At 38.1% G+C, this 23186-nt stretch overlaps 1 protein-coding gene across 3 annotated transcripts in view; it reads left to right on the top strand.

Moving 5' to 3' along the window:
* Positions 1 to 23186, top strand: part of BRWD1 (bromodomain and WD repeat domain containing 1) — a 129604-nt gene that overhangs the window by 90163 nt on the left and 16255 nt on the right. For all 3 annotated transcript variants that reach the window (XM_030913941.1, XM_030913942.1, XM_030913943.1), the window contains 10 exons: positions 3780 to 3935; positions 4165 to 4285; positions 6945 to 7070; positions 8718 to 8790; positions 9615 to 9656; positions 12485 to 12628; positions 13589 to 13741; positions 17435 to 17601; positions 20911 to 21131; positions 22998 to 23165. In XM_030913941.1, the coding sequence (XP_030769801.1) occupies positions 3780 to 3935; positions 4165 to 4285; positions 6945 to 7070; positions 8718 to 8790; positions 9615 to 9656; positions 12485 to 12628; positions 13589 to 13741; positions 17435 to 17601; positions 20911 to 21131; positions 22998 to 23165 (1371 nt within the window). The remainder of the gene's footprint in view (positions 1 to 3779; positions 3936 to 4164; positions 4286 to 6944; positions 7071 to 8717; positions 8791 to 9614; positions 9657 to 12484; positions 12629 to 13588; positions 13742 to 17434; positions 17602 to 20910; positions 21132 to 22997; positions 23166 to 23186) is intronic.

Genomic DNA, 23186 nt, shown 5'->3' with positions numbered 1-23186 from the left:
AGTGTATGTGTATTCCAGTTTTTTCACATCCTGGACACTTGTTTTTTTAACTTATAGGAAGTATTATTGTGGTTGTGATTTGCCTTTCTCTGATGCCTAATGATACTGAGCATTTTTCCCTTTGCTTACTGGCCATTTTTATGTCTTTGTAGAAATGTTCAATTTCTTCTTCTTTCTTTTTTTTTTTTTTTGAGACAGTCTCCCTGTTTGCTCAGGTTGAAGTGTAGTGGTGCAATCACGACTCACTGCAACCTCCACCTCCCAGGTGGTTCTCGTGCTTCAGCCTGCTGAGGAGCTGGAACTATAGGCTTGTGGCCACCATGGTGGCCATATAGACTTGAACTCCTGGCCTCAAGTGATCTGCCTGTGTTGGCCTCCCAAAGTGGTGGAACTACAGGGGTGAGCCACTGAGCCTGGCTGAGAAACATTCAGATTCTATACTCATTTTTAACTGTGTTATCCATTAGTTTTGGATATCATAATTTCTTCTGTTCCCTTAAATAGTCTCTGTATCTCGGGGCTTTTCTGGTTTTGTTTTGTTTTGTTTTTTGTTTTATTTTCTTTTACTGTTTCATTAGGATGATTTTTATTGCTGTGTCTACACTATGTTAGTGTAAAATTTGTTCCATATACATCTTTTTAGTTTTATGTTTGAAAATATTAGTTATTATTGCTTTGTTTCATGAAATATTAGCTACACTTACAGAGTAAATCATATAACTACATCACATATTTGTTTCATACACATTTCCTGAATGTCTACTGTTTGGGGGGCATCAAGTTAGGCACGAAATAGCCAGTATGAGAAAAAAAAGATTTAGTTTTTTCCCCTCAATGATAATATACATTCAGAAATGAATAACGCATACTGTGCTCTTTTGAAATTTTTTTTTTTCTTTTTTTAAGACATAGTTTTGCTTTGTCACCCAGGCTGGAGTGCAGTGGTGCAATCTCAGCTCACTGTAACCTCCGCCTCCCAGATTCAAGTGAGTCTCCTGCCTCAGCCTCTTTAGTAGCTGGGACTACAGGTGTGTGCCACCATGCCTGGCTAATTTTTGTATTTTTAGTAGAGATAGGGTTTTGCCATGTTGGCCAGGCTGGTCTTGAATTCCTGACCTCAAGTGATCCCTCTGCCTTGACCTCCCAAAGTGCTGGGATTACAGGCATGAGCCACCATGCCTGGTGTTGAATCTTTTTATATTTTTATGTTATATATTTATATTTCTTTTGGAATGTCTTATTTGCTTTTATCACCAGCCAATGTATTACAGTATTCACCTTATTGCTTGTGGTTTTCATCTCTAAAAGTTAGATTTGGTTGTGTTTCATGTCTTCCATTTATATATGTTTTTGTGTGTGTGTGTGTGTGTGTGTGTGTGTGTGTGTGTGTGTGTTTTTTGAGATGGAGTCTCGCTTTGTTGCCCAGGCTGGAGTGCAGTGGCACCATCTCGGCTCACTGCAAGCTCTGCCTCCTGGGTTCACGCCATTCTCCTGCCTCAGGCTCCGAGTAGCTGGGACTACAGGCGCCCACCACCATGCCCGGCTAAGTTTTTTTGTATTTTCAGTAGAGATGGGGTTTCACCGTGTTAGCCAGGATGGCCTCGATGTCCTGACCTCGTGATCCGCCCGCCTCGGCCTCCCAAAGTGCTGGGATTACAGGCATGAGCCACCGCGCCCGGCTATATGTTTTTAATGAACATGTGTAATATAACTACATGTCTTTGCTAATTCTAACATATGTGACAATTCTGGTTGGTTGATTAATCTCTTCATTATGGGTATTTCCTAATATATTACCTGCCTTATAATTTTAAATTTTATGTCAGACACTGTGAATTTTACCTTGTTGGGTGCTGTATATTTTTGTATTCCTGTAAGTGTTAAACTTTGTTCTGTCACACAATTAAGCTAGTCGGAAGCAATTTTATCTTTTTAAGATATGGTAGATGCGTTTGGAGCAGTGCTCAGCCTAGAACTGATTTACTTCCGACTTCTTAGGCAAGACCCTTTTATGCAGTCTATCCATTGCTGTATGAATCATGCAGCTTTTCAGTCTGGCTGGAGGGAATAGGCATGGTTGCTGGCCCTTTTGTGCATCAGGCCTTTGTTATCACAGATCTTTTATTTGGTTCTTTTCCTGGCTTCCTGTCATTTCTTCACACATGTGGGTTGATCAGTATTCACCAGAATACTTGAGGAGACCAGCCCAGGCAACATAGTGAGACCCCTTTTCTCCCCATTAAAACAGACACACACACACACACACACACACACACACACACACACACACACACACACACCACTTTCTCCCTATCAAAACACACCCACCCACACCCCTTGCCCAAAGTCATAGTTTTTAGGTGGTATAGATGTGATTTGAACTCATATCCCGGCTTTGATAAACCAGTGTTTTTTAAAGCACTTTATGTTGCCTGCCCATACAGCCTCTTTCCTCTTCCTTTTGATGAGATAAAATATTGAAAGCATAACTGAATTACAGTATAAAAATACACATTTTAGCTTATTAGGGCAGTGGGATGTATCCGCCCTCTTCCTCCACATCTCTTTTATGTTCATGCAGAAAATAAAATGGAAATCCTTTTTCTTTTTGCAAGAACATGGATTATAAGCTTATAGGAATCATTTATCATCCATGTTTAAAAAACTTCCATCTCTCAGCTAAAAGACTGAGTTAATTAATATGAGTTAATTCTAATAGGTCAACTTTATTGAAGTTAAGAGCATTCCCAAAGAATGCTCCGTATAAAACTTGTGTGTATGTTTGCAGGAATCTTAACGGATATGGTTCTAGAGGAAATGCTCCCAGGAGCATTCTCTCCACCATTTAGCAGCTGTTAAAATGAGGCACTTCCCAATGCCCTTGTTCCCTCATTGTGAACGTGCTCTGGTAGTCAGTACACAGTAGATGACATTTCTTATTTTTATGTTAGAACTGATATTCAGTAAGCTAAAATATTCTCAGCTTCCTCAGATTCTTTCTTTCTCTCTCTCTCTTTTTCTTTTTTTTTTTGGAGACAGAGTCTCGCCCTGTTGCCCATGCTGGAGTGCAGTGGCACAATCTTGACTCATTGCAACCTCTGCCTCCGGGTTCAAGTGATTCTCCTGCCTCAGCCTCCCTAGTAGCTGGGATTACAGGCATGCCCCACCACAGCTGGCTAATTTTTGTATTTTTAGTAGAGACGTGGTTTTGCCATGTTGGCCAGGCTGGTCTTGAACTCCTGACCTCGGGCAGTCCACCCACCTTGGCCTCCCAAAGTTCTGGGAATACAGGCGTCATTCACCCCACCCGCTTCTCCTTCTTTTTCAAAAAATATCAGTCTGTTTCATTTGAGCTTTAAAATTTAAGAAAATTAGCCATTTGTCATGTGGGATTATTTTACCCATTTTGACTTGACTTTTTAAAAATTAATTTTAACTGTATGTAAGCTTAAAATTTTGAATATTGTCAGGTTCAATTTGTGTTTTCAGAGGCCTGGGGGTTAAGTTTGCCTCCTTGAAGAAATGGACTGAAAACTGCAATACTGGCACTCTTAGTTTTAATTTTTAATTTGTTAGGGTAGGTAGATTGTGTTTTTACCTGAATGTAAGCAATCTGTTGATCTCAGTGAGTAATTGTAAAAGAGTTGCACATTTGAACTCTATTTTTGACAGTGGAGATAACCTAGTTTTATAAGCTTTGAAAACTGAATTTTAATACAGTATATATTTATTTTTTGTGTTTTTTTTCTTCCCCTCTTTGTTTTTTATGGTATATATAGTTGATCCACCTGAAGAATTAGGAGCTAGTATTTCTGTCACATCAGATGAGCTAGAGAAATTGCTGTATAAACCACAAACTGGTGAATGGGGTCAGAAATCAAGAGATGAAGAATGTGATAGAATTATCAGTGGTATAGATCAACTTTTGAATCTTGGTAAGTTTTTTTTGTTTAGGATGAAAATTTTTTTTTCAATTTTTTTCATAAAGGTATTTAAAAATACTAGCATAATTGAGGATTCTGTTCTTTTCTACATTTTGTATTGGTTATCTTTTAATTTAGTCTGTAATGTTAAATGTAGCCATATCTTATGAATGATTTCTAGAGAAGTGCCACTAAAGGCAATGGATTTATTGATTAAAAACTCTCCTGTCTTCCCTAACAGATATAGCAGCAGCTTTTGCAGGCCCTGTTGATCTGTGTACATATCCGAAGTACTGTACTGTAGTAGCTTATCCAACTGATCTTTACACAATTCGAATGAGACTTGTTAATCGATTTTACAGGTTAGTAGAAACCTGCTTTCAAAATAGTTTAAAAAGCTATATTTGGCAGTATTGACTAGGGTAAACAAAGGAAGAGACAGTGGTAGAACTGGGGGCTGATTAACATTTTTTGTTTCATTATTCTCTTTGTCAGATGGTGTTAGATGTCTATGGGTGGGTGTGGGTAGGGCCAGGCAGAAGATTGACTACCATATTTCACCCTCGATTTTTTTTTCAGTGATTATTTCCATATCACTGAAATTTTACTTTTTGGTACTTCTCTATCCTCGTACATGATTGAAGACATAATTGGTTTTAAAATTAACAGCCACAATTGAAAAAACAGTTGTTTTTCTAATCACGTAACTGAGCTGCAGAATCTTAAGGCGTCAATAAATGTTGTGTCTTATTATTTGAACAATAAGACCTTCTGTTTTAATTATTCTTGGTAAATACTGGTTTTGTTTCTCCAGTGGTTTTCATTTGCCAAACTCATGACAGATGGTTTAACAGGGTGGCTACTGCTCCCAGGAAATTCTGTCAGATGAATCCTCATTTCCAGTGCAGCAGCTGTTGGCAGTCTTTCATCAAAAGTCCGTCCATCAGGAGTTACCTATTGTGATTGGCCAAGTAGTTTTGCTTTGGCTGCCAGGGCTTCATTCTGTTGAATATGATATTCCTGAAATCTCTTGGATAATCTTTGTGTCATTTAAAAATATTTTTGTAGGAGGCCAGGTGCATTGGCTTATGCCTATAATCTCAGCACTTCGTGAGGCCCAGACAGGTGGATCACCTGAGGCTAGGAGTTTGAGACCAGCCTGGCCACCATGGTAAAAAACCCTGTCTCTACTGAAAATACAAAAATTATCCAGGCATGGTGACACATGTCTGTAAGCCCAGGTACTTGGGAGGCTGAGGCAGGAGAATCGCTTGAACCCGGGAGGTGGAGGTTGCAGTAAGCTGAGATCATGCCACTGCACTCCAGCCTGGGTGGCGGAGTGAGACCCTGTCTAAGCAATTAAAAAAAAAAAAAATTTTTTTGTGGGAGCTAAATGATAAGACCACATGGACACACAGAGGGGAACAAAACACACTAAGGCCTTTTGGAGGGTGAGAGAAAGGAAAGGATCAAAAAAAACAACTCATGAGTACTAGGCGTAATACTTGGGTGATGAAATAATCTGTACAACCAACCCCTGTGACACAAGTTTCCCTGTGTAACCTGTATGTGTACCCCTGAACTTAAAAGTTAAATATATTTCTGTAAGCAGTGTTCTGAACAGGTGGTCTCTTCAGACTTTACTTTTGTTGTGGTCTTTAACACAGTCCAAAAAGCAGGTTTTTGTAAGTTTATTGTAGGTCCCAAGAAATTCCTTAAACTGTTCTGAGTAGATTCTGTTATTTACACAGCCATATACTTCCAGCCTTTCTGGTGCATGAGTTTCGTTTCTACTCTGGAAAAATAGTTGTTCAATCTTTCCTTGAGTGTCTCCAGTAAGGCCTGATACCTTATTTAAGCACAGGCTCTCACATCCGACATCAGTAGGAGGCTGAGAGTTGCGGGGCTGCTCAGGCCTGGCTGGAGAAGGGAAGGTCCGAGTCAGGGCCTCAACCCTCAATCTTTAGTAATCTGTTTTTCTTAGAAATTTTGTTAAGTTGTTAGATACTGTATTTTTTTCTTTGTATGTTTAAATTTCTATTTCACTACATTTAAAAATAATATTTATATAGTTAATACTTGGTCTCTTTGGCCTTTGGAAGATTAATTTCCTAGAGGCACTGACTTTTTTTCTTTGGCTTCTAGAACACTGGTAAGTATAAAATTTCCTATTCTTAATGATTTTTACAGCAGTTGATTGTATTTTAACTTACATTATAATTCAACTAGTTTAACAAATTATAAAAAGTCATCTTGAGTCCGCATTATTGATGTAATTTATCTCTGTAATTTAACACTGGAATGTGCATTCCACTCAGAAACCACTAGATCGTTTACAGTGAGACTGAAGATCTTAGTTTTTGTTTGTTTTTTTGTTTGTTTATTTTTGAGACAGAGTCTTGCTCTGTCACCCAGGCTGGAGTACAGTGGTATGATGATAGCTCACTGGATCCTCGACCTGCCAGGCTCAAGCGATCCTCCCATCTCAGCCTCTTGAATAGCTGGGACTACAGGTGCGCACCAGTACACCTGGCTGATTTTTTTCATTTTTATTTTTGGTAAAGATGGGGTTTTGCCATGTTGTCCAGGCTGATCTTGAACCCCTGGGCTCATGCTGTCCTCCTGCCCTGGCCTTCCAAAGTGTTGGGATTACAGGCGTGCGTCACCTTGCTGTGCCAGCTTTTAGGGTTGATGATATTTAACGTATTTTCTTTATTGAGATTCAACAATTTTAAAAGATACCTATACGCAACGTGAAAAGGGAATGTAGTTTTGTTGGTTTTCTGTATGTGATAAGTAATTTGTTACGATGTTTGTCCTCTTCAGTTCAGCATAATTGCTTCGGTGTCCAGTGTAATTGCCTATGACTATGATCAAGTTGAGAGCATTAGAAGGTTATTCATTATAACTTTGCACTTATGGTTTCATTATTATTTCACAGTTGTTTAATTCACATGCTGCATTTTTTCACTTGGTTTCTATCTTCTCATTAAGCCATAAATTGTCTACTTTATTTTGAAGGAGGCTGTCTGCGTTAGTTTGGGAAGTCAGATATATAGAACATAATGCCAGAACATTTAACGAACCTGAGAGTGTAATTGCAAGATCAGCTAAGAAGATAACTGACCAACTTTTAAAATTTATCAAGTAAGTAATCTCACAGATATTGTGTAAAAGTGACTGCATATTGTGCTATTAACAATCATCAGGCGTGGTGGCTCATGCCTGTTAATCCCAGCACTTTGGGAGGCCGAGGTGGTCAGATCACTTGAGGTCAGGTGTTTGAGACCAGTCTAGCCAACATGGTGAAACCTCTGTCTCTACTAAAAAAATACAAAAATTAGCCGGGCGTGGTGGCAGGTGGCTGAGGCAGAATTGCTTGAATCCAGGAGGTGGTGGTTACAGTGAGCCCAGATCGTGCCATTGCACTGCAGCGTGAGTGACAAGTGAAACTCTGTCTCCAGAGAAAAAAAAAAGGAAAAAAAAAAGAAAAAACAAATCTAGTTTTATTTTTTACTCAGAACTATACTCTTTTAATGCTTTACTTCAGATGACATTTCTTTACATACATAATTTCAGTAAAAGTCTGAGAAACTGAATAATTCAGTTTTTCAACTTTTAAAAATTCTGAAATAATTTTATACTCCAGAAAGTAGCCATTTGCCTTTCATGTAGTCTCCTCTTAGGTTAACATTTTACATAACTGCGGTATACTTATGAAATGTTAAAAAAAAAAAAAAGTCTTGGTACCATGCTATTGACAAAAAGTGTAGAATTTATTTGGATTTCACTAGTTTTTACACCCTTTCATGTTTCAGATCTAATCCAGAATCCCCATCAAATGTAGCGTTTTGTTTTCTTCGTCTCCTTCAATTTTTTCCTCTGTCTTTATCACTTCATCATTTTTATAAATGTTACTTATTTTATAGAGTATACTTAATTGGAGTTTGTTTGGTTATTTTCTCATGATTATGTTGAATTTTAATGTTTCAAATTATGTCCTGTGAAAATGTTTGTATATGTGTGAATATTCTGTAGATTTTCTTATATTCAGAAGTCAATTAGGAATCAAAGAATATAAACTGACTTGGAAATTGAGACCCAGGTTCTAATCTGCTCTATTCTAGTGAGCATTCTTAATTTAGAAACAGTGCCATCGTTTTCAGCATCTAGCTGAAAACTGGGGAGCAACTGATTCCTGTCAGCTTTCTTGGGTTGATTCTGTCCTAAGTCTTGGGGGACTTGTACTTAAGTTACCTCCTCCCTAGAATCATCATCTTTTTCTTGCTTCAGGAAAATTATATGCCCATTTTTGTTTCCTTTATGCTTAGATATCCGTATTTTAGCATTCTTTTTCTCCTGTGTGTACAGTAAGATACTATTTGCTTTAATTTCAATTCCTTTTTCATATATATATATAAATTTTTTTTTTTTTTTTTTTTTTTTACCTTAAATCAACTGTTTTCCTGGCACTTATTGTGTGAATACTGCTAGTGATGATACTTAGAAAAACTCATCCATATATTCATCCAGTTGAGGCCATACATATATTATTTCTGGATTACCTGCTTAATCTGGATACATACTTAACGGAAAACAAGAAAAATCTTCAAGATTCTAAATTAGGATTTAAGATGACTAGTTATGTTCACAAAGGGTTGGGGAAAAACCTGATATTCCTCTGTTTGAAATTAGGCATGTATAGGTTGGCGAACTGTTTGTAATGTATAGTTTGAATCCTTGCCAACAAGTCACTACATCTGCATACTATTAAAGTGAAAATTTGTTTTTTAGGAATCAACACTGTACAAATATCTCAGAACTTTCTAACACATCTGAAAATGATGAGCAAAATGCTGAGGATTTGGTATGAAGTTTGTTGATTTTATAATGGTTTTTGTTAATTTCAAATGGCATTTTTAAAAAGTGAAGAAGAAAATGTTGGCTTTCTAGTATCAACTCTTGCAGTAGTCCAACGAATAAATAGGGCATTTGATAAAAATATATTTTTGAGTTTTCTAGATGATTTATGAGGAAATTTGTTTTAGCTAGTATCAAAATATAAGTGAACAATTTTAGGTGTGGAATATATTCTCTTACTATATTTTAGCTAGTGAAAGGTGTATTATATAAAGTACCTTGGAGACTGGGCATAGTGGCTCACACCTGTAATTCCAGTGCTTTAGCAGGCTGAGATGGGAAGATCGCTTGAGCCAAAAGTTTGAGACCGTGTCTCTATAATAAATAAAAAAGTTAGCTGGGGGTGGTAGCGCATGCCTGTACTATAGAACACAAAATCCAGAAACTATAGGAATCTGTATGTTTCTGGGGATTTGTGGATAGAGGTAAAACACAAGTTTTCTGTTTAGGAAATGCATGAAGCGTCTTTTTATAACTGTAATTTCGAATTTTAGAATTAGTTCATGCTCTTAGGGAATGAAAAAGGATTATTAGGAATGACTGTTTTTTTTTTTTTTTTTTTTTCAAGCCTGGGTGCCACAAAGATCATCTGGTAGTCTTTCTTTGGAGATTTTGTTAATAACATGTTTTAACTGTGGTAATACCAAATGTCTTTGATATGTTATTTATTAAGATTATATTTTCTTAATCTTAATAATTAACCTTAATAATTAAGGTTATTATTTTCTAATGAGGCTCTAAATACTTAAGGTGCTCTGATTTTATTCCTAGGATGATAGTGATCTTCCTAAAACATCTTCTGGAAGAAGGAGAGTAAGTTACTCTGCATGGTTGACTTTTGTAGTTTGCTTTTTCTTTGTTTTAAAATCAATTCAGGATCTTACTTTTTGTCTTTGAAAAGTTATATCAATGTAGATACTGAATATTTTATTAGCAAAATGGGAGAAATTACTGGAAAGGTTTAGTGGGAGAGTTGGAATTTGTACTGTATTATCAGAGTGAGGTGGAGTAAGAAGAGGCCATTCAAAAAATAGAGGATACCACAGGAAAGACAAAAAAAGTAGAGAAATATGGCATGGCATGTCCCTAGACTGTTAAGGGCACTACACCCGACTGGTGTAGAGGTTGGATGTTGAAGTGACTAAAGTGGCTGTGTCTGGCTATTATGATTGGGGTAGATTATGGTGATATTGAAATCCAAGGATTTCATTTAAAGTAGAGAATCAATTGAACAGCCAAAATAGATAATACAATTTGAAGGATAAGAAGATATGTATTAAAGGAGATGAATTAGGAGTTCATTGCAAGAATATAGGGTGAAGGATGGGTAGCTAGTCAAGGATATTTGCATGGAATGGAGAGGAAAGGAAAATTATGAGACCTTTTTAGGGAAAACTAGCTAGGATTTGGTGACTGAACTTTTTTAAAAAATGGAGATATGTTGGGATGATGAGGTTGAGGGGTAAGGAGAAGGGTCTATGGAACAAAGTTTATAAAATTGGGTAATCATAATGGGGTATCATCAGCAGGCTTTGAAGTTCAAATATAATAGAGTAATTAAAATGAAAGATTATTAATATGAAAATGCTTAACATTTTAAGATCATTTTAAGTTTCCTTCAAATGCTCCTTAAATTTAAGCTTTTTATGAAATATTAATTTATACTATGTGCTTGCCTTCCAGAACACTGAAAAGTTAGACCTGAAATAGTCTAATACGATTACTTATTTTCATATAATTTTTATTTCTAGACTCCCAAGTATCGGGGGAAACCCCACCCCCGATATTCAACGTGGGTTCTCTCCTATTTCCCTAAGTGTCGACTGGTCTGAGAAATAAAGGAAAAGAGTACAAGAGAGAGAAATTTTAAAGCTGGGCGTCCGGGGGAGACATCATATGTTGGCAGGTTCCGTGATGCTCCCTGAGCCGTAAAACCAGCAAGTTTTTATTAGCGATTTTCAAAGGGGGAGGGAGTGTACGAATAGGGTGTGGATCACAGAGATCACATGCTTCACAGGGTAATAAAATATCACAAAGCAAATGGAGGCAGGGCGAGATCACAGGACCACAGGATGGGGCGAAATTAAAATTGCTAATGAAGTTTTGGGCACGCATTTTCATTGATAACATCTTATCAGGAGACAGGGTTTGAGAGCAGACAACCTGTCTGACCAAAATTTATTAGGCGGGAATTTCCTCTTCCTAATAAGCCTGGGAGCACTACAGGAGACCGGGGCTTATTTCATCCCTTCGGCTTCGACCGTAAAAGACAGCCACCCCTAAAGTGGCCATTTCAGAGGCCTACCCTCAGGGGCCATTCTCTTTCTCAGGGATGTTCCTTGCTGAGAAAAAGAATTCAGCAATATTTCTCCTATTTGCTTTTGAAAGAAGAGAAATATGGCTGTGTTCTGCCAGGCTCACCGGCAGTCAGAGTTTAAGGTTCTCTCTCTTGTTCTCTGAACATTGCTGTTAACCTGTTCTTTTTTCAAGGTGCCCAGATTTCACATTGTTCAAGCACACATACTCTACAAACAATTTGTGCAGTTAATGCAATCATCACAGGGTCCTGAGGCGACATACATCCTCCTCAGCTTACGAAGATGATGGGATTAAGAGATTAAAGACAGGCATAGGAAATCACAAGGGTATTGACTGGGGAAGTGATAAGTCTTCACAATTTCTGTTCAGAGATAGCAGTGAAGACAGGCATAAGAAATTATAAAAGTATTAATTTGGGGAACTAATAAATGTCTGTGAAATCTTCATAATTTATGTTCTTCTGCCATGGCTTCAGCCGGTCCCTCCGTTCGGGGTCCCTGACTTCCTGCAACACCCAAGTGTTTAGTTTTTGTATTTATTTGCTATGTCTGCTGCAGCAAATGACAAATTTAGTTGCTTAAATAATAAAAACGTATTACCTGATAGTTCTGTACATTAGAAGTTTTCATGGGTCTCTAGGTCAGAATCATGGTCTTGGTGTGGCTAGAAGCTCTTGGGGAGAGTTATTTGCATTTTCCAGCTTCTAGTTGCATTTTCCAGCTTCTAGTGGGTGTCCTCAACTTCGCTTCAAGTCCCCTTGTTCCATCTTCAAGCCCACAACATAGCATTTTTCAGTCTGTCTCTGACTCTGACCTTTCTGCCTCCCTCTTATAATAACTTTTGTGACTACACTGGGTCCAAGCAATCAATTCAAGATAATCTTTCATCTCAAGGTCTATACCCTTAATGCAAAATACCTTTTCTCATGTAAGGTAACATAGTCATAGGTTGTGAGGATTATGATGTGAACATCTTTGGTGGGGCCATTTATTCTGCCTGTCACATTATCAGGTATGCTTCATATTCTGGGAAAACAAATATTATAAACCTGGGAGGTGAGAGGTCATGGAATAGCCTTTCACTAGATAAAGTGCTCTCGTCAGAGTATGCTTTTCATAGCTAACTCTAATATTTCTGAAACTGGTTAAGTTATATCAAAATGTGTTATATGCATAGTTTAAAAATTTCATTTCTGGAAGAGTGTGTTGAGAGCAACATATATGACATTATTGTGTTTTTATAGAAGACAGTAGATCAGTTACATTTTTGCCAGTCTTACACCAATAGTGTGATTTTTCTTAAGACTGTGAATGTATTTTTAGGTCCATGATGGGAAAAAAAGCATCAGAGCTACCAACTATGTTGAAAGCAACTGGAAGAAACAGTGTAAGGAACTAGTGAACTTAATTTTTCAGTGTGAAGATTCTGAACCATTTAGACAACCTGTTGATTTGGTTGAATATCCAGTAAGTTTCCATTATTTAAATGTTTGGGGCTTTTCTTGCTTTGCAGTGAGGAAACTGCGGTAGAGTTATTAAACTTTAAAGAGAAAGATACCTAGGCTTTATGTTAACTGTTTTGCTCTTATCACTAAGTTAGTGGTAGAAGTAGTGTTTTACGTAGTTTTCTTCAATTTATAGACACCCTTGTAACTCATTTAAGAATTTAGACTTAGGAAACCAGTATTACATAACAATGGGATGGATCTACTTAGATTTCTAAGTAGGCCCAGCACTAGGAAAACTATGAATTGGATAAAAGTGTCTGTTTGCACTCTTTAAAAAGGGAAATTGAAAAATGACTTCATGGCCGGGCGCGGTGGCTCAAGCCTGTAATCCCAGCACTTTGGGAGGCCGAGACGGGCGGATCACGAAGTCAGGAGATCAAGACCATCCTGGCTAACACGGTGAAACCCCGTCTCTACTAAAAACAATACAAAAATCTAGCCGGGCGACGTGGCGGGCGCCTGTAGTCCCAGCTACTCAGGAGGCTGAGGCAGGAGAATGGCGTAAACCCGGGAGGCGGAGCTTGCAGTGAGCTGAGATCCGGCCACTGCACTCCAGCCTGGGCGATAGAGCGAGACTCCTTCTCAAAAAAAAAAAAAAAAAAAAAAAAAAAGAAAAATGACTTCATAAAATCAAGTTGGATTATAACAGCACAGAGTGACTGTAGGACGCTTGGAGTATATACAGCAGGAAATAAAACCATCCCATGTGTCACTAACAATAAATAGACATTAACATTTTGGTATATTTCTATCTTGTCTTGGTTTTTATACCTCTTTTTAAACATTAGTAATGAATTTTAAGAGTCCTCTAACCTTTTCCTCTCTTCCATCATTTCAAATTTTTTAGAGATCTGATGGCATTTACATTTCTAAAAGCAAAAAATGAATCTATGAATTAATCATTGTTTTTAAAACCTAGGACTACAGAGATATTATAGATACCCCAATGGATTTTGGAACAGTAAGGGAAACTCTGGATGCGGGAAATTATGACAGCCCTTTGGAGTTTTGCAAAGACATCCGGTTGATATTTAGCAATGCAAAAGCATATACACCAAACAAAAGATCAAAGGTAATTTTTTAAGTGGTTTATTGAAAAAAACTGCCTGATCTGTGTAGATAATTTTCCAGCGTAATAGTAATTTTTTCCACTGTAATTTTCACTGTGTAGTAGAGGTTAGAACATTAAAGATAAATGAATAAAGTGAGACTATTATAAAGAAAAGAGCTTCTGCTACTGCCCAAATCTCTTTAGTTTTTGCCTTTCATCAGTTGATGTTTATCATAATCTCCTTAAGTTTTATAAGCAAGTGGGGATTAATGGGAGTAGGTATCAATAGAAAGTGAACAAATTTGATACACAGAGTAAGAGCCTCTGTGTTTTGTATGTTTAGGGATCTTAAGTGGATTGGAAACATAGATCAAGACTAAGAATATTAAAAGTAAAAAGGAAAATCTGATCGTGAGACTACTGACAGCATAAGAACATTTGGATTTGAAGAAGCAACACATGAGCTCTCTGATTAAGACCACAAACAATGTTATAGAGCCAATGGAGGCTCTTTGCTTGATGTGTTAGAAGCTAATATTATGACACAGGGTTTTTCTTTTTCTTCTTTTTTTTCTTCTAGCCTACTCAAGTGAAGTGGTGACACTGGGTTTTTGAGAATAAGCTTTATATTGAAAGTTGACTCCCAAGGAGACAGGAGTGAATTTCAAATCTGACTCCTGTGCTGGCTTTAAAGCAGTATTTTTTTTTTTTTAAAGAAAAGGTTCAGGGTATGGATTCTGAGATTAGTAGGTGATTAGTGGAAGGAAAGGAGAGGTCTGGAAAGTCTTTGGGCATGTGTGGTTATTTATGTTATTTGATGGGTTGTGTGTGCAAATTGAGGGGAAGTTAGTGTGAAACATGCTGGAAATTCAGGCTCTGATGTCAGCAGGCTCATCTGTGCAGACTCCACTTGGCCATGCTGGTTTTAACCAGTTTCAGCCAGTTCTTATTTTGTAAGCAGAGGGAGTTTCAGTGTTTTAGTAGGTTGGGTTTTTTTTTTTTTTGGTCATTTTGTAAACTTAAGAATTTTTGTTAGTTATTGGTTTCTTTAACTCTTTGGGGCACACAGTTTCAGTAGAACGTTACTAAAGTTTTGTTAACATGTTACACATTGGGTAACTTTTCAAAACTTGATGAGGCCTGTAATCCCAGGACTTTGGGAGGCCAAGGTAGGCAGATCACTTGAGGTCAGGAGTTTGAGACTAGCCTGGTCAACATGGTGAGCCCTCTTCTCTACTGTAGATAAAAAAATTAGCTGGGTGTGCTGGCACTTGCCTGTAATCCCAACTACAGGCATTAGGCATGAGAACCGCTTGAACTGAGGCATGAGAGCCGCTTGAACGTGGGAGGCATAGGTTGCGGTGAGCCGAGATCATGCCACTGCACTCTAGCCTGGGCAGCAGAGCAAGACTCCATGTAGTTTGTGTGTTGAGTAATTGTAAAAAGTCATATTTAAAGTAAAACACTTGTTTGATCTTACAACATTTTTTGGTGTCTGCAATCAGTGACATTAACTGTTTTGCTTTAACTGCGTTTCCCTGTCATTACTTAATATTAGACTCCTACTGCATTACTGCCTCTAGTCTCAATTTGAGAACTCTTTGTTGGATTCAGGATCCATACTGCTTGCTGGATCAGTTTAACATTCAAGGCTAACATTTTTCCAAGCTTGGGTTTTTGTCAAAGTCACCATTTGTAAGACTGTATTTTTTCAGAGACAAAATAAATTTCATTCAAGTCTTCCCTGCACCCCTCAAATACATGTTTGAGGATGCACACCATACGATTCACCACTGAAAGCTTTGTTCAGTGGTTTTTGATATAGTACATTGTCAGTTGTTCAAAACTATGGTTAACTATATATAATATTTGCCATTTTAGCCATTTTTATGAGTACAATTCAGTGACATCATTTATATTTATAATCTTTCTAAAACTTTCTCATCATTCCAGACAGAAGCTCTGTAACCATCAAGCAATAATTTCCCCTTACCCCCAGTCCTTGGAAACTTCTAACTTCTGTGTCTGAATTTGCCTGTCCTAGATAATTTCATATAAAAATTGAGATCTTCCCATATTTGTCCTTTTGTGTACAGCTTATTTATTTCACTAGTGTAATGCCTTAAAGGCTTATGCATGTTGTAGCATGTATCAGAACTTTATTCCATTTTATGGCTGAATAGTATTAAAGTGTGTAGTTATATCGTATCTTATTCATTCGTCTACCGATGGCCAGCTGGGCTGTTTCTACTTCTTGACCATTACGAGTAATGCTGCAGCAAATTCTGGAATACGCATATCTGTCAGAAACCTTGCTCAATTCCCTTGGGTATAGACCTAAGAGTAGAATTGCTGGGTCACTGGATGATTCATGTTTACCTTTTCCAGGAACCACTGCACTGTTTTCCATATTGGCTGCACCATTTTACATTCCCACTAGCAATGTATAAAGGCCAGTTTGTTCACATCCTTGCCAACACTTGTTACTTTTGAAGTTTTGTTTTTGTGTGTGTTTTTCTTCTTCTTCTTTTTTTTTTTTTTTTTTTTTTTGAGACTGTCTCACTTTGTTGCCCAGGCTGGAGAGCAGTGGCGAGATCTTGGCTCACTGCAACCGCCACCTCCTGGTTTCAAGCAATTCACCTGCTTTAGCCTCCCGGGTAGCTGGGACTACAGGTGTGTACCACCATGCCCAGCTAATTATTGTATTTTTACCAGAGATGGGGTTTCACGTTGTTGGCCAGACTAGTTTTGAACTCTTGACCTCAAGTGATCTGCCTGCCTCGGCCTCCCAAAGTACTGGGATTACAGGCGTGAGCCACTGTGCCTGGCAGAATAAAAGTTATATATATGAAATATTGAAAATAACTGTCAAAGATTATTTCAGATTAAGTATAACAAATTTCACATTCATTTGTGAGTATATATATATATGTATATGAGAAGCATGTAAGAAATTTGTATATCTCACATACTTTTAAAAAAAGTTTTCTAGCATTGGAGTGTCTTCACCACCACTGCCATGCACAAGACTTATATTTAACTTTTGAGCATCAGATTTCTGCAATTATTTTCAGGAAAGGTTTTGGAGGAGTATAAGAGTACTTCTGTACATACATAGCTGTATCCAAAAGTATTTAAGATTTGATGTTATTTAATTATAAACATTGTTAAAACAAATCTTTCATATGCATTAACGTTCTGTGTTATACTTTCTACTACTGGATGCAAGTTAGTTTTGTTTCATTTTAGAGTTAGGTGGCATTAAAAACAGATTGCAGATAGAGACTGGTATATAAAAGTGCTTTTGTTCCCTTGCCCCAAAGAGACACAGTGCTTCTGTAGCCTAAATAGCAGCCCTAAAACCAATCAACTTCCCATCTAACTTTGGGAGAAGGGTATATTTTTGGGTTTGTACATACAGATGTTAGAATAGGCAAAAACAGTTGAGATTCACTGACATATAAACACAAGTCCTGAATGTAGATGCTTGACTTCAAACTACTTTCTTTTCATCTGAGAGGTATGTATTTGATACTTCTTGTTATTTCCAGATGTCACTAAGGGAAGGGGGTTGGAAATAGAAAAAAAATGGGTGGCAGCCATTACCTATAAGCAGTGATACAATATTTTGCAAGTGATCTCAATGATTACAATGATTTCTCAAATACTTTTAAGGCTCTTTTGTAATTCTACTTTGTTTTTATATCCTTGCAGATTTATAGTATGACCTTGAGATTATCTGCCTTATTTGAAGAAAAAATGAAGAAAATCTCTTCAGATTTTAAAATTGGTCAAAAATTCAATGAAAAACTTCGAAGAAGCCAGAGGTTCAAACAACGGCAAAATTGTAAAGGTGACAGTCAGCCTAACAAAAGCATCAGGTAAATTGGTTATGGCAAGCTTGCTTTATTTATTTAATTTTGGAGACAGAGTCTCACTCTGTCACCCAGGCTGGAGTGCAGTGGCATGATCTCGGCTTACCACAACCTCTGCCTCCCAGGTTCAAGTGATTTTCCTGCCTTAACCTCCCAAGTAGCTGGGACTACAGGCGCGCACCACCACGCCTGACTAATTTTTTTTATTTTTAGAAGATACAGGGTTTCACCATGTTGGCCAGGCTGGTCTCCAACTCCTGACCGCAGGTGATCCACCCACCTTGGGCACCCAAAATGTTGGGATTACAGATGTGAGCCACCACACCCGGCCTATTTATTTTTTTTAGTTTTTATTTATTTTTGGAGACAGAGTCTCTCTCTGTTGCCTAGGCTGGAGTGCAGTGGCGCAATCTTGGCTCACTGCAACCTCCACCTCCCGAGTTCAAGCAGTTCTCCTGCCTCAGCCTCCTGCATAGCTGGGACTACAGGCGCACGCTGCCATGCCTAATTTTTTGTATTTTAGTAGAGACGGGGTTTCACCGTGTTGCCCAGGCTGGTCTCGAACTCCTGAGCTCAGGCAATCCGCCTGCCTCGGCCTCCCAAAGTGTTAGGATTGCAGGCATGAGCCACCGTCCTTGGCCCTGTTTATTTTTTGAGATAGGTTTTAACTATGTTGCCCAGGCTGGAGTCTAGTGATAGGATTATGACCACTGCAGCTGCAACTTTCTGGTCTCAAGCAGTTCCTCTCACCTCAGCCTCCTGAGTAGTTGGGACCACAAGGGTGTGTCACCAAGCTTGGCTAATTTTTAAAAATTATTTTTTGTAGAGATGGGGTCTCGCTATGGTGCCCATGCTGGTCTTGAACTCTTGGGATCAAGATCCTCCCACTTCGGCCTCCCAATGTGTTGGGATTACAGGCGTGAGCCACTGCGCCCAGCCTTTATGCATTTTTAAAAAAATTTCAGATTGTGTTATTTAATCTTTACTGTGCATTCTGAAAAGACTAGTCATGGGTTTTAAAACTTGAAAGCATTTCTGTGAATATAGAGCTGTTGTATTGGTTTATAATTCTATAAATATGTAAAATTATAGTTTTTTTCAAATCTTAAGGTTTATTTAAAGTATCATTTGTATTTTGCATAAGAATTGGCTTTTTAATTTAGAGCCAGGGTCCCCAACACCCACTCCCTGTGTAGACTGGGCCACATAGTAGGATGTGATTGGCTGGCAAACAAGCATTACCACCTGAGCTCTGTCTGCTGTCAGATCTGCGGGGGCATTAGATTTTCAGAGGAGCAGGAACCCTGTTGTAACTGTGCATGTGAGGGATCCAGGTTGTGTGCTCCTTATGAGGATCTAATGCCTGATGATCTGAGGGGAAACAGTTTCATCTTGAACTCTGCCCATTCACTGGCCCCAGTCCCAGTCCCAGTCCGTGGAAAAACTGTCTTCCACAAAACCAGTCCCTGATGCCAGAAAGGTTGGGGAGTGCTGATGTAGAGAATAATGTGATCTTTATGTACGTCTTTTGAGCATTTGATTGTGTAAGGGAAAATGTACCCTTGATACAATGTACCTCGGTATTACTGAGGATTATTCGTAAAGAAATATAAAATGAAGGATTTATTAACTTTCTCAGTAATTGTATATTAATTTACATTCTCTATTCTTTGACTATGTAGTTAAGATTAATATCACATTTATAGGTACTTTACATTGTTGCAGTATAAAAATTGAGTTGTGCAATGTTTAGTTTGTTTCCATTTACATTTTCAATGGGCAGTATATCCCCTTGATGGGATTTCTTTGTGGTTGCTCTAGGGACGACACTATGCATCTCAATCTATTGCAAACAATTGATTTTATATTAATACTACTTTTATTACATACATATAGGAACTTGGCTGTAGTATAGCTTCCTTCCATCTCTCTCCTAGGTAGTGGTAGTATCAGATCACACTATTTTTTTTTCTTTTTTTCTTTTGAGATGGAGTTTTGCTCTTGTTGCCCAGGCTGGAGTGTAGTGGTGCGATCTCGGTTCACTGCAACCTCCACCTCCCGGGTTCAAGCAATTCTCCTGCCTCAGCCTCCAGAGTAGCTGGGATTACAGGCACCCGTCACCACGCCCAGCAGAGTTTTTGTATTTTCAGTAGAGACGGTTTCACCATGTTGGCCAGGCTTCTCTCGAACTCCTGACCTCAGATGACCCACCCGCCTCGGGCTTCCAAAGTGCTGGGATTACCTGCGTAAGCCACTGTGCCCGGCCTTATATTTACTTTTGTTCTCTCCCTTGATGATTAATGGCATTTAAAATTTTTGATATTACAGGCTTGAGTTGTTTTATACAGACAATTATTTCTTTAAAGAATTGTGATTAACTTTAAGCTTCAATGTCTAGATACCACTTAAAAGGCTGTTTTGCTTTTGTTTTAAGAAGCAGGGTCTGTCTCTGTTGCCCAGGCTGGACTGCATGGTGTGAGCATAGATCGTCGTAATGTCAAGCTCCTGGGCTAATACAGGTCTCCTGAGTAGCTATAGTCGTAGGTGTACCCAACTACGCCCAGCTAATTTTTAAATTTTTTGTAGGCATGGGGTCATGCTATGTTGCCCAGGCTAGTGTTTGAACTCTGGCTTCAATTGATCCACCTGCCTTGGCCTCCTAAAGTGCTGGGATTACAGGCGTTTTCAGCCATTTCTTATTGTTTTAAAGGAAAATAGGATTATCTCAATATTCATTCACCCAGATTTCTCACATGCCTTAAACTTCCACTCTCTTTTCCCGTAATTCCTGGCCTAGGGGCCAACCATGGTGGATGGGTGCAGTTAGATGTAAATAGTCTGGTCTTGGGACAAAAATCATTTTGTTCTGATTCCTTTTTTTAACTTTTCCTGTTTAGGTTGTGTTGATTTCTCCTCTTAACCTTATTCTGTCTTTAGGGACATATAAATAAGAGAGGAGAAAGTTGGGTTCTATCGAGGCTTAAATTGGTAGTATGAATGAATGCCTATATTACATAAATGTTGGTTCCTCTTAGCATTTAATCCAAAGAACGTAAGGTATTCAAATAATTTTCTGTAACTCTTGGAACATTTGTTCATTACTCCAAATTTGAATAACAGTGTGTTAAATTTAGTCAGGAAATACTACTAATAATCAGTGCCAGAATAAAATGTTAATAGTGAATATTTTAATGTTTTGATCATAAAATTACTCAGTTTAAGAAATATGATACACTTCTATTTAGTCATTCTCTGTGAACTAGTTATCTTTATATTTTGTTAAATACTGTTTCCTTTGTTCATATGTTTGACCAGAAACCTCAAGCAGAAGAGGTTAAAATCTCAGACAAAAATAATTCCTGAGTTGGTAGGTTCTCCTACCCAGTCTACCTCAAGTAGGACAGCTTATCTTGGAACCCACAAGACAAGTGCTGGTATTTCTTCAGGTGTTACTTCTGGTGACTCTTCAGATTCAGCAGAATCATCAGAAAGAAGGAGAAGAAATAGACCTATAACAAATGGTTCTACGTTATCTGGTGAGAAGTGGAATATTTTGTTATTTCGTTGGCGAGCACCCAAGTGGCCTCGACACTGAAAGAACTTATAGTTTAATGGAAGAGATAAACATAATAAACATGGAACAATTCGATTATGTTCCATAAGTGCCAGTGCTTTGTAAATGGTACATTGATACTGAATTTTCAATTATGTGATACATCGATTCTTCACACTTGGTGTGCAGCATTTGAAGTTTTTGTATCTTCTTAATTTAAAAATTAAGAAGTACTGATAATCTTGTAAGTTCAAAGCTGATGACCTAGTAAATTCTAAACTGTTCATGTTGTTGCCATCCGGTAGTGTAACTGTAGCTGATGCTAACCCTTTGTTAACATTGTACAAATGAGGCTGTGGTGTGTATCTACTTCAGTATTGCTCTGAGTGGTTTTGCCGACATATGACAATAGCATTATTTACTATTATAATTGAATCATTTATGCACGTCTTCTATTACCTAGTATTTCAATAAATAGTAATGGCAGCATTGAAAAATATACAGATAAAAGTTTGGAATGGAAGTGGACTGTGATAAAATGTGGAGAAAGACAAGCAAGTTCATGTGTGTCACATTAGAACTGTACATTGTTTTAAGGGATACATTCATAGCATGGAATGTCCAATCAGAGTAAGCTGGAGTAATCGAAAATGGCACTAGGGATAAGCAGACACATTACAGCCTAGTAGCAACTATGAGAAAATGCACTGAGGGAAAGAAGGATGCATTTTGTGCATATGAAAAGACTGCGTTTTGGGGAATGTTACAAACAATGGGATCAAACAGGTAGAGTACAGTCACAGTTATTGACTTTCAAGCCTTGCAGAAGAGTTTGGATTACTGAATGGGTTCTTTATTGAGTGAGAGAGTCACATTGTTTCAGGAAGATTAAGTTTGGCAGTGATGTGCAGGGGGAGGGGAAGAGCCTGAAAACGGAGTCAAGGTGATAGATGGTAGAGTTGACAGGAGTAGCTGAGGTGGGCAAACAGCAGAACAAGTTCAAAGGATGAACCACAATTTGGTGTCTGGTATTTTTGTATCACAGCCAGTTTTCTTTTCTTCTGTCTCACACTCTCTTGTGTAGCTTACGGAAATGACCTTACTATGCTATTAGGAAGGGGTAAAAGGATGGTGAGACATGCAAACTATGTCTTCTGAAATGCTGGACTTGAAATGATGGTGTCTTTTTTATATGAAATGCCTGTCTGATATCACAGAAGGAAGTACATGCGGAGCCAATTAATTTATTTTTGAGACAGAGTCTCTTTCTGTCACCCAGGCTGGAGTGCGGTGGCATGATCTTGGCTCACTGCAACCTTCGCCTCCCGGGTTCAAGTGATTCTTCTGCCTCAGCCTCCCAAGTAGCTGGGATTTCAGGCTCCTGCCACCATGCCTGGCTAATTTTGTATTTTTAGTAGAGATGGGGTTTCACTATTTGGCCAGGCTAGTCTCGAACTCCTGGCCTCAAGTGATTCACCCACCTCAGCCTCCCAAAATGCTAGGATTACTGGAGTGAGTCACCGTGCCTGGCCTGCAGCTAATTAAATTTTTAATTGGAAGTCTTTATAAAATACATAAAACTATATTTTGTAAATCTACGCTAGGATTAATCTGTTATTTATAGAAATAGAAGCAAAAAGTATTTGGAATGCTGATTATGTACCTTTTAATACTCCAAATTTCATCAGCTTTTTTTTGGGAATGGTTTTTAAAAAATACATTCTAAGCATTTTAGGAATCTGCTTTTGTAGTAATGTTATGTAATGTTCAGAGTAATGTTATGAATTGCTTGCTTATGTGTGTAAAGACAGCAGAATATATGTAACTATTTACACTTCATTTTTCCTAGAAAGTGAAATGGAAGATTCTTTAGCTACCTCTTTGTCATCGTCAGCTTCCAGTAGTTCTGAGGAAAGCAAAGAGAGTTCAAGAGCTCGTGAATCCTCCTCACGTAGTGGGCTATCTAGAAGCAGTAATCTCAGGGTAACCAGAACTAGAGCTGCTCAAAGAAAAACTGGTAAGAGACTCAGTAATACTT

This window comes from Rhinopithecus roxellana, chromosome 13 (assembly GCF_007565055.1).
Source record: "Rhinopithecus roxellana isolate Shanxi Qingling chromosome 13, ASM756505v1, whole genome shotgun sequence".
Taxonomy (NCBI): domain Eukaryota; kingdom Metazoa; phylum Chordata; class Mammalia; order Primates; family Cercopithecidae; genus Rhinopithecus; species Rhinopithecus roxellana.
The sequence above is the reverse complement of the archived record's forward strand: the minus strand, read 5'-3'. Positions and strand labels throughout refer to the sequence as shown.